Consider the following 11453-nt stretch of genomic DNA (forward strand, 5'->3'; position numbering starts at 1 on the left):
AGTCGTGTAGGTGTGATGGTTCCCCAGATCTCGCATCCTGCCACAGGAAGTGTGTCTCAGGATGCTACCGTTGTGACTTTTTAAAACAGCTAAGCACATTTTGACATTCACAGCTGTAGAAATGTGGTCTGCTTAGATGCATGTTCCTAGAATGAGCTATTTCCTGAGAACAGTTTTCTGAGGATTCTGTTTCTGTGTCCAGCTGTGAACGACCACTTGAATAACTGACCTTCCGCCACCATCCTACATCAAGCAGCACAGGAGACTGTGTTTCTTACTGCTCCAAGTGTCATTAGTTATAAACATACAGTGGACCAGTTCATACATTTACCGGACCCTCGCACCCCAAGTGAATGGACCCAGAGAACAGACATGACCCAGTCTGGGAAGGGCTTGGGGACCTTTAGGTTTACGATGGCCTGTACCCTGTATACTGATGGAGGAAAAGAGTCTGCCCAGAACCAGGAGGGCACACCACGTCTGCCTATAAACACTATATAATCACAACCTAACATGGTTCTCATGCGAGAACATATTCAGCTCTTACTGTAAAGTGTTCCCACTGAGAAACAATCTATTTAGTTGCCACTATCTTACTCTGTACTTGTGAAGAATCCAAAGACTTGGACAAAGTGGGCTCACTCACGTAATGTGACATGCTTCATCATGGACCACCTAGTCCTACCCTGGAAAGATAGTACGACCTGGGCAGACTCCACCTCAAGCCGCGCTATCTCGAGCAAGTTCTTATAAATTAGTACCTCTGGACAACTTTTGGTGATGTAGTTACTAAAGTTTGAAAATCTCTTAGAGTAAACCACAAAGTATTTTTTATTTGTTGGTACTCTAGGGATATCTAAAAATACTAAAAATTATACACAGTGGTGTTACTGAGGTATAGTGACCCTGCCCTTTCTCACCCTCTATAAGTCTTGGGCATTCATCAGGGCTTAAACTATGGATCCCTGGTTTTATTGTAGGGTAAACAATGGATATTAAGATGGTCTGTACCCCTTTCCTCTTGCAAATGATAAAACATTTTCACTCATTTGAGTAGGCATGAGGCATTTGGGGAGGGCTTCAGTTTTCAGTGCCGCCCCCATCATTTTAGCTATGACCAGAAATAACTTGAAGGAGTGCGTGTCATTGCCTGCAAAAGGAGCGTGAGTTAGGAGGTGAAGGTAGAACGATGCAAAACAAATTGCCAAAACCTGCAACATGTTCTCAACACCCCCAAGGATGCTGCTACCTATGCAACAAGGGGTTGTCTTCTACTAAGCTTGTTGAAAACAGCTTCACGTCACTGGGCAGGACGACTTTTGGTGGGCAAGGAGGAGATCTGGGTTTGGTGCTGGAGGTCACCTGGTCTCATCCCTGTGTCCTGGATGTTGAAGCGCTTCGAAACGGTTAAAAGTGGAGACGGATGCACCCCTTGTGCAGAAGCATAAAAATCAATGCAGAAGGAAATTATGCATGGAGTGCATCACTGAGCAGTTGAAAGGGCATTATGAAATCATTTATTGTATGTGGACAAAATATTGTGTTGTCATTGATTAAAGTCTTGTGTGTTTATTTGTTTTATCTATGTTAACCTGCTATCGTTTTACACCTTCTCTTTTTATGTACCTATTTCAGACTGTTCCAGAAAAGTCCAGGAAGGTGTTTCGGATATTCCATCAGTGGCAGACAATGTGCCCTTCTTGAAATTTAAGACATTTTGAAATCTGAGAATACTCAGAGTTGCTAGAGCTGAGTCTCTGTCTTATACTACTCTATCTAAATAAATGTAAAAAAAACAAAAAACTTGTGACCTCTTCGCCCGTCCTTCCTCACTCCAGCAATGACCAGGTTTGTGCGTGGTCTCCAGAGCAAGTTGTGTCACTGGATACATGTCTTGGAATCTCTTGCGAAACCCTTTTCATGCAAATATGATACTTTGAAGTAACATTTCCTGTGTGCATGGGTCAAGGGATCGGACAAGGCAGGGATGTGGGATTGGGCAGGGTGTGGGACAGTTTTGCCTCTACTGTCCTGAAATGTTGACCTCCAGGTGGGGAAAATGTCATTTTACCAGCAGCAGCCTGGCAGATCATGCTCAGTTATGGGTGTCGTGTCATTTTGTTCATGTTGCACATTAATTATTTTTTTAATAAATAAATATTCTTTTGCAGTTAAGCAGTTGTCGTAGTCATTGTCTCATTTATGAAGCAGTTTTTGCAACTTTTTGCCCCCTGCATATCTTTCTTTCCTCTTCATCGCCTGTCTCTGGGTAAGGAGTCTTTCCGAACTGCGTATTCTGTTAATCGCGTTTCATGTGGAGTAAACCAGTATCTACTGCTCAGCCGTACAGAGAGCTGGCAAAAGTTTCTCAAACAGTCAACACTTTAGTTTCTGATTAATATCGGTATGAGTGCTACCTGTCTTACTAACCATTCAGTTCTGCTTATCAGAAGGATGCAGGGATCATTGATTCATGGTTCTTCCTGTTTTCTGCTCTGTAAGAGGCACTTATGTTTTAGAATTACCTTATTTTTGCTTTGTCTCCTGGCACTGCGTGTGCTGTCGACTGGCTATGAAGAATTTATCAGTTGCACTTCTTGGCAGCTGCCCGACACAGGAGCTGTGTTTCTTTAAGTCTCCTCTCCTTTCACTCCCCATTACTCCTTAGAGGTGGTCAGTCTGCAGCAGAGGCGTACACATCTGAATAGGACGTACATAAAGCAAAGGATTGCTTTGTTCTTTCTCAGGCTCCGTGGATGACAGGATGGCCCTTCGGTTGGATAACTGGATCTCTGACCCATGTGCAGAAGGTACATATGGAATACGCTACTTCCACCGGATATGCATGTTGGAAGACCTATCGAAATATAATGCCCCAAAGGACTCTACAAGTTTGATCAGTAGATTAATAGCCCCGACCACCACCCCCTGAGAGATTGGGGCTATTACTGCCTCATTTACTCTCTTTCTACCTCAATACATTTCTGCAACCCTCTCCTACAAGTCTGCACTAGTGGGTGCCGGGCCAGAATGAGGATGGCAGTGGCGGTGCCAGTCATCCTGCACACACAGTGCTTTGGACAGAGAAGAAACCACACATATAAATGGTAGCTTTACTCGATACCTTCGACATTTGACAGAAGTAGCTTGAAAACACGATGAAATAAGGTTATGTGGCAACACAAAGGGACAGATTGGACAGTGTAGTTGCTCTGTTTTTAATCTGCGACACTTGCTAAAATATGTCCAGTTTAGCTAGTGGTATTATGCAGAATTAATGTGCACAGATGAAACAATTATGATTAATATCCAAGTCACCATTCTACATCTATCACACTTTGCATTAATTTTAACAGCAGTCCATTTTGTCACATTAATGAACACATGATTTAGTATCTGCTATTTTTTTACGGTGATGAAGTACATTGATTGCAACATGCTTTTTGGTCTAGATCCGGTCATCTCAGCAATGGATACAGAAGCAAATGTGTACACATACATGATATTTTCAGTCAGAGATTGTGTCCCACAGCTCTGGCATGGTATTCAACTCCAGTAGCATCTTCTCTGGCTCCAACGCCACTGTCTGTTTCCGCCTGGAGCCATCATTTATCCACGCCAGGCCAATATATTTCTCCTTTTGAGATTACTAAGGGGCAGCCCCAAACTTTGTAGAAACTCCACCATTGCCCACAATGCCTGTCCTACCGTAGACTGAAAATGTTGTTAGGTTCATATTCTGATGTTGTTAAAGGCCTTTAGAATATATTAAATGACGAGGCTGATAAAGAAGAGACAGATAATGTGCTTCATCCTCAGTACACTGATGGTGGCCTATATTTAAATCTACTGAAAGCCAGTGGCCTGGATACTTCTCCTAAGACGGGGTTGGACTGCCCCACAAGAGTGCCTCTTTTGCGGTTTTAGTCTGCGGAACAGCAGGGTTTCTCGACCTTCCGCTACCTACAGGAGACTAGGGCAAATCTACTGATGGAAGTTTTGCAGCTTGAATCTGCTATTTCATAGGTTCTGCTGCTATTTAATGAGCCTTTGTCAAACCCTGCTGCACACGGCCAAAAGCTGTGCGTGACAGAGGGTTGCTTTTAGATATGGTAGTTAATTATTACTTTAGGTTGAAAAAAAAAACTAGAAATTCACTGAAATAAACAAAAATTCAAGTAACGTTATAGTTAGGTGTAAGAAAAATGTGCTTTTGATAAAAATAAATAAAAAAAACCTTAGAAATTCACTAAAAAACAATGGTTAAAGTAACGCTATAGTTAGGTGAATTTCTCAGTGACAACGTTAACATTTTGAACTGGAAAAAAACCCACAGAAATTAGCCAGTTATCGTTAGCAGCACTAACTATAACTTGTGCCCCCGCCATACACTGCTTATGACCCCACACATGACATCACTCATTTATGAAATCCCTGATGAGGTCTCAAATGACATCATTGATGACTGAGCGAGCAAAAAAAATTATGCTGCAGTTAAACATGTCGTCTCACAGTCTGCCAAGCACTGGCAAGTCTCTAATACAGTGGGCCTGCTCTCTGGGCACGACTGCCCCCACTGGGTTGAGATGGAAGATCAGATCAAGCATTTTTTAGATCAGTATAAAAAAAATGGGGTCAGGAGTTGGTGGCAGAGGGAAAACTGATTTCCACCACCAATATCAGATGTGCTTTGGACGCACCAGACACTGCTGCCTGAAGCATCAACACCAATATCCTCTTTCACAGGCACAAACTGGTGGTTCATCAACATCTCCATAATTTCTCTTTTGATGGAGAGCATCTCTTTGGAATACAAGTTGATGAGGTTTTTGGAGAAAATTAAGAGGGATAGAAAACAATGGCCATGGATGCCCTGCAAACATAATCTGCCTTCAGCTCCCTTCGCTGCACGCAATATCTTTGAGGCAGGAGGGGCAAAACACCCAACACTGAAACCTCTATATCCTACCCCAGATGGCAGCAGCAACAAACACCCTTACGGGGTTATGACCGGGGAGGATGTAAGGGCAACAACTGCTAAGATAGAGAAATAGGCACAGCCACCAAAGGGGTTGCACCTGCCAAGCAGTGACTCCTTTACCCTATCCCCTGACCATCTAACACCTGTGGGGGGAAAGGTTGCAGGGATTTTTGCCCGACTGGGCAGAGATCACCTCGGACTAGTGGTTTCTAGATATTATAGAAGATGGGTACTGCTTAGAACTCAGAAAAAAACAACCAAACATCCCACCCCACAGGCACGGACTCTCTGGAACGTCCGCGTCTGCTCCAAGAGGAGATGCATGCACTCCTCAGCAAAAGGGCTATAGAACCCATGGCACCACAACACCAGGGTAAGGGGATGTACTCCTTATACTTCCTGATCCCCAAAATTCATGGGTCCCTCAGACCCATCCTCTGCTTCAGGCCCACCAACAAGTGCATTTTGCCATCACACTTCCACATTGTGACACTCCAGGATGTCATTCCCGTACTACAGCAAGGCAAACTCATGACTGACCTTGACATGAAGGATGCCTACTTTAACATACCCATCCACCCTTCACATCAAAGGTTCTTTTGGATTGTGGTATGTGGTCAGCATCATTATTTCAAAGATCTGCCCTTTGGAGTTACCACAGCTCCAAGAGTGTTTACAAAGTGTCTTCCAGTGGTTGCCACTTATCTCAGTATGAGCTGTGTCCATATCTTTCCTTAATAGCACGGTTGGCTGATCCAGAGCGCCACGAAGCAGTAATGCTTAGTGCAAACACAAGCCACCTTACATGTCTTGCACAGCCTAAGCTTCACCATTAGTGCAACCAAGTCCCAGCCCCTGCAAGGCCAGCCTTATTTGGGGGCTATACTCAACTTTAAAGTACAGAAAGCATACCACAGACCAGAAAGGGTACAAGCATTCCAAGCGCTGCTATCTCTTTCAGCCAGAGTGCCAGGTAACAGAAAGTTAATGTGCTTCTTGGGGATGATGGCACTTGCATTGCCATAGTCCCACATGCCAGGATACACGTCTGTTGCAGGAGTGCCTAGTGGTACAATGGTCACAATTGTCAGGTCAATGGGAGGATCTATTGTTGATCTGGGGCCTTACTTATTGCTCTATGCAGTTGTGGAATGCCAACAATATGTTGCAGGGACAGCCCTTCCTGGACCCTGTTCTGCAAGTGACTATCACCACGGACGCCTTGCTCCTTGGTTGGGGAGCACACCTCCAAAACCCAACAATACAAGGTGTGTGTGTATACCCGATCAGTGGGATCTCCGCATCACTCATCTAGAATTAATAACATTCCAGCTAGCCCTTGAGGCATTCCTTCCTCTCAATCAACACAAAGTGATTCTTGTCCGGACATACAACACAACTGCCATGTTTTACTTATAGAAACAGGCCAGCAGACACTCCCTTCATTTGTCTGCTCCAGCCCAGGGCATCTGGCGGTAGGTGATGCATCACAGAGTCCATCTCCTCCTATAGAACATTAATACATGGACTACGATTTTGCAGACCTGCTTGGCAGGATGCATCAGCAAGTCCACAAGTCCACCCAAAGTCCTATTTCCATACTTACACAGTTGAGGATTCCCCCCACATACACCTGTTCATCACTGCCGAAATTGCAAATGCCCAAGCTTTGCCCAAAGCTCCCACAGTCCACAGGGGATGAACTGGTCAGGAATATTTACCTATGCTTTTCTGTTTCTCCCACTTCTTCCATTTGTGGTTCAGAAGCTTTGGCAAGCATCCCTCATTCTTATTTTAGTAACCCCGTCTTGAGCCAGACAGTCCTGGTTCATCACACTTCTCATCCTCTCTCTAGTGCCTCTCAAGAAGCTGCCCACCGGACAGACCTTCTCCCCCAAAATCAAGGCACTCTCAGACATCCCAACCCATAACAGCTCTATCTTGTGATTTGACTCCTGAAGTCCTAGATTCGGTGTACCTTAATCTACCTGCAGAATGTGTGACATTATTAAAAAGGCACACATACCTACTACCAGGGCTTGATATGCGGCCTAGTGGAAACAGCTTATACACTACGGTCTCCCTAAACACATTGATCCTCTCTAAATCCTCACCCTTCATGTGGAAAAACAAGCTAACAATGTAGCTGATGCCCATGCACATTATGAGCAATAGGTGAAGTCACAGTACCTTGTGACTCAAAAAGACTTCTGTGAAGAAAAGTAAGTTGCACACATCCAAGCCCAAAACTAGATGGTAGGGGTATTTTATTTATATATATTAGTGTGGGTTGCCTCTGGGTAGTTATATTTAGAACCATGTTTCCAATGGATGTTTATATTTGCTTATAACTATGCCACCGTTTGGTGAATTTTCACAAAACGTTTTCCAGAAAAAAAGTCTGATCCACATTAGCTCTTTCCTGGAAAGTTTCAGGGTGATTCTTCAAGCATGGTCTGAGGAAACAAAGGGGCTCCCAAAAAGCATTTTCCCCAGTTTCCCATAGGAAAATTAGACTCCGCTACAGCCAAAACGGCTTGGCAGAATTACACAAAATTTGTCAGAAAGCTAGGTTTTTACCGCAAACGCATGCTTTTGTGATTTGGTTTAAATCTGTCAAGTCATTTTTGAGACATCACGGTATAAGAATGTCTGTATGTACCACCAGTGGGTAGTTATAGTTTGGATTGCTTTTTTTATAGACCAGGTGTTTTCAGTTTGGTACTAACTTTTTTTTTTTTAATCTGTTTATTGAAGTTTCTAATTATGTACAGTGATCACAATATTTTATCAGTCTGTGTTACAGGTTACTTCACCTTAAAGTTGCATTACTTCTGTTTTACACTTTAATTTTTTATTAATTTGGTGTGTTCCATAGTTGACATCACTTATCACTTTTTCATGTTGAAGAGGAAAGAAACTATAGTAAAGATGGGGAAAATAAGGAAGGGGAGGTTGTATAAGGGGATGACGGAGGAGGATTGATGTAGTTGGGGGAATGCTCTATTGGGATTCTTGGAGTCTCATTTTTGGAGGTTTGGGAAGCACAAGGGACGTGTGAGGGTCCAGGAGGTGCAGCCTAAGAGTCACATGTTGTAATCTTTGAGGGGGGGCAGGAAGCGATGAGGGAGGGGCTTCCTATGCGGAGTGTCTTATACCCTTATCTTTTTGTGTAAATGTTGTTGTGTCGGTGGTCTAAGGTGGACGTGTGTCGTCTTTTTCCTGTTGTTGGTCTAGGAAAGTGTCCCATATGTCTGCGTTTTTTACCTCTGTTCCGATGTCCCGAAGTGTGCGTAGCACTTGTATTTCTTCATTGGTCCAGTGAGTCAGGGCTTTGGTCCGTCTGTGTATGTCTGGGGCACCAAGTGACTTCCCTTGTGTTGCAATGAGTCGCTTGAGCGTAATAAACGTGAAATCCGCGCATCTATGTTTTTGTTTGTCTTTGTTACGCCTGCGGCATGTTCCTAATATACAAGATTCAGGTGTGGGATTCAGCGGCAAGCCCGACCACGTGGCGATCTGTTGTGTGGCGTCATGCCACATTCGGAGTAATGGAGGGCAATTCCAGGTAATGTGGTAAAAGTCTACCTCCGTGTTTCCGCACCTTGGGCATTCAGATGTAGCTTGTGGGAACATACGTTTTATACGGAGTGGAGTTAAATATGCTTGGTGTAGATAATTGAGTTGGGTATATCTGAAGCGGGCATTGCATGATATTTCTCATGTAGTTGTGAGGACCATGGACCATTCTTGCGCTGTGAGGGGTGTTTGTAAGGACTTGTCCCATCTGGTCTTAGCTTGTGTTTGTACTTCTTCCCGATAGGCCTGTAGTGTGTCGTATATCCAGGAGATGCTTGTTTGCGTACCGGCGCCTGTCAATAATTTGTGTAGTGTGGGTGATGTTGGTGGTTCTCAGTTACCGTAGCCTCATGTTTTGCGTATTTGTCCCTAAAGTGCCCCGTGTGTAATGAACCCGCCCAGTCCTAAAGTGTATGTTTCTGCTAGTTTTGTGTAAGAGATAAACTGGTCATCAGCAAACAGGTCGCCGACCAGTTGTATGCCTTTTGCAGTCCATGACATAAGGCCCGGTCTGCCGTGTAATTTATCCATCCCTTGTATAGCTAGTAGTGGGATCTTGGGTGAATATAGTGGCGTATGAGCACCCCTTGATACATAGCGATTCCATGTACAATCAGCTACTGTTATCAGAACGTTGCTATGAGGCGAGAGGGGCTCGTGCCCTATGAGCCAACCTAACACATCTGTGCGTCCCAGATGCGACCTCACTTTGTGTCCCTCTGGGCTTAGGGGGTCCTGTAGCCAGGTCATGATCCAGTGCAATTGTGCTCGAGTTCGAGTTGTGGTGCACTTATACCCCCTTTCTCTACTGGAAGGCAGATCTTGGTCATGGCTACTCTTCTACGCCCGTTGGCCCATATCAATTCAGTCAGCAACTTAGTTAATTGTGTGAAGAGTGTTTTTGGCAGTGTGAGTGGTAGTGCAGTGAAGTAGTACAGTAAACGAGGGAGCACGATCATTTTGGCCAAGGCCACTCTGTCCATGGGCGAGAGCGGCAAGGAACACCAAAAGGGTATGGAGCCTTTTATTGATCTGATTGCTCTGTCTAAGTTAACTTCTTTTAAATCGGAGGCGCTGTGACTCCTAGGTATTTAAAGGTTGTGTGTTCCCATTTTAGGTCGTTGTCGATTGTTGTGTTGTCACGTGGTTCCGGGAGTGGTCGCATGGGGAATATGCATGATTTGGCCCAGTTAACACGTTAGCCAGACAAGGCCCGTAAGTATTAAGTAGGTGTAATATGTGTGGTAGGGATTCAGTGTAGTTGCGTAGGTATAATACATCGTCTGCATAAAGGAGACAATGTGGAATTCCTCTCCATCTGGGATACCTCATCTTGTTGCTTCTTTGCGCAATCTCGCTGCTAGGGGTTCTATTGCTAATGCGAACAATAGTGGTGATAGTGGGCAGCCCTGGCGCGTGCCTTTACCTATGTCAAATTTCTCCGAAATGATAGCGCCGGTTTTGACCTGTGCTTTAGGGCTAGTGTATAATATGGATATCCAGCGCATGAATCCTGCACCGAATCCCATTTTTTGTAAGGTTGCCATCAGAAAGGGCCAACCCAACGTATCAAAGGCTTTCTCTACGTCTAGTGAGACCGCCGAGCGTATGCGTAGTAAGTTCCTGATTTTGACGAAGGTATTACGTCCGGGTATAAAACCGGATTGGTCTGGTTGTATCAAGGTGGTCATCAGTGGTAGGAGGCGGTTTGCCAGTATTTTCCCTAGTATTTTGTAGTCTGAGTTTAATAGTGATAAAGGTCGGTAGGAGCGGACATCCAGGGGGTCACGGCCTTTTTCTATGTAGGACTACGATTGTCTCTTTGCGTTGTGATTCTGTGAGTTGTCCAGTTTCATATGTCTCTTGCAGCATTGTTTGGAATGGCATGATTGTCTGCAACGTGAAAGTCTGGTAATATTCGATGGGTAGCCCATCTGTCCCTGGGGTTTTATTGTGTGCCAGCTGTTTTAATGCCTGTAGTATCTCCTCCCTTTCTATGGGCTTGTCTAGTTCTGTTAGTTGTTCTGCGCCTAGTCGCGTCAATGGGCCATTGCGGAAACACTTTTAGTTGTGCTGGTTGTGGGGGGTTGGGTGGGGGGGGGGGGGGGTTTCAGCTTTGTATAGTGTGCTGTAATATTGTTTAAAGGCGTCGTTAATCTCTAGTTGTGTGTTTACTATCGTACCCGTGTCTTGCTTAATGGCATTTATGGGGGCTGTTCTTTGTGTCCCTTTTGATAGCCATGCCAGCATTTTACTGGAGCGATCGCCTTCAGCATGCAGGCGCGCTGTATAGTTTCGGTAATCAAATTTTCGCAGGCAGGTCTCAGTTGCCCTCCATTATTTTTTGAGGTTATTTGATTCGTCGCTGTTGATCTTACCCGAGGCCAGTTCGCATTCCTTATTTCGTATTTTCCCTTCTATATCATGTAGCTCTTTACTCAACTTCAGACGAACCGCTCCTGCCATTGCCATACACTCATAACTACTTTATGTCCGTCCCATTCCGTCGCGCGGTTGTCTTTGTGTTTATTGCGAAGTAGGATTCTATTTCTTCTGCCAGTTGAACTCGGGAGGGAGGATCGCGTAGCAGGGTTGGTTGTAGGCGCCATGTGGGTATACGTGCTGGCTGTTTGCCCCATTTTAGTGTTTCAATTAAGGGGCTATGATCCGATAAGGTTTTAGCCATGTACGATGCGCTGTGTGTTAACCTAGTTGAGCATAGTAGCAGGTCTATTCTCGTATGGAGCTGGTGCACCAATGAATAGGAGGAGTATTCTTTATCTATGGGGTGTAAACATCTCCATACATCTTGTAATTTCCTCTCGCGCATCCAGTTGCTCAGCACTCGAGACAGGTTCCTTCACTGGGCGTCTTTTATTGGGGGATGGGATCT

At 44.6% G+C, this 11453-nt stretch overlaps 1 protein-coding gene across 1 annotated transcript in view; it reads left to right on the top strand.

Moving 5' to 3' along the window:
- The window catches only part of ZC3HC1 (zinc finger C3HC-type containing 1), a 121338-nt gene extending 119163 nt beyond the window's left edge, over nt 1–2175 (top strand). Inside the window, exon 10 of the mRNA XM_069229337.1 lies at nt 1636–2175. Coding sequence (XP_069085438.1) covers nt 1636–1704 — 69 coding nt within the window. The 3' untranslated portion in view covers nt 1705–2175. The remainder of the gene's footprint in view (nt 1–1635) is intronic.
- Nucleotides 2176–11453: the final 9278 nt, after the last annotated feature.

Source organism: Pleurodeles waltl, chromosome 4_1, assembly GCF_031143425.1.
Source record: "Pleurodeles waltl isolate 20211129_DDA chromosome 4_1, aPleWal1.hap1.20221129, whole genome shotgun sequence".
In the NCBI taxonomy this organism is placed as follows: Eukaryota; Metazoa; Chordata; class Amphibia; order Caudata; family Salamandridae; genus Pleurodeles; species Pleurodeles waltl.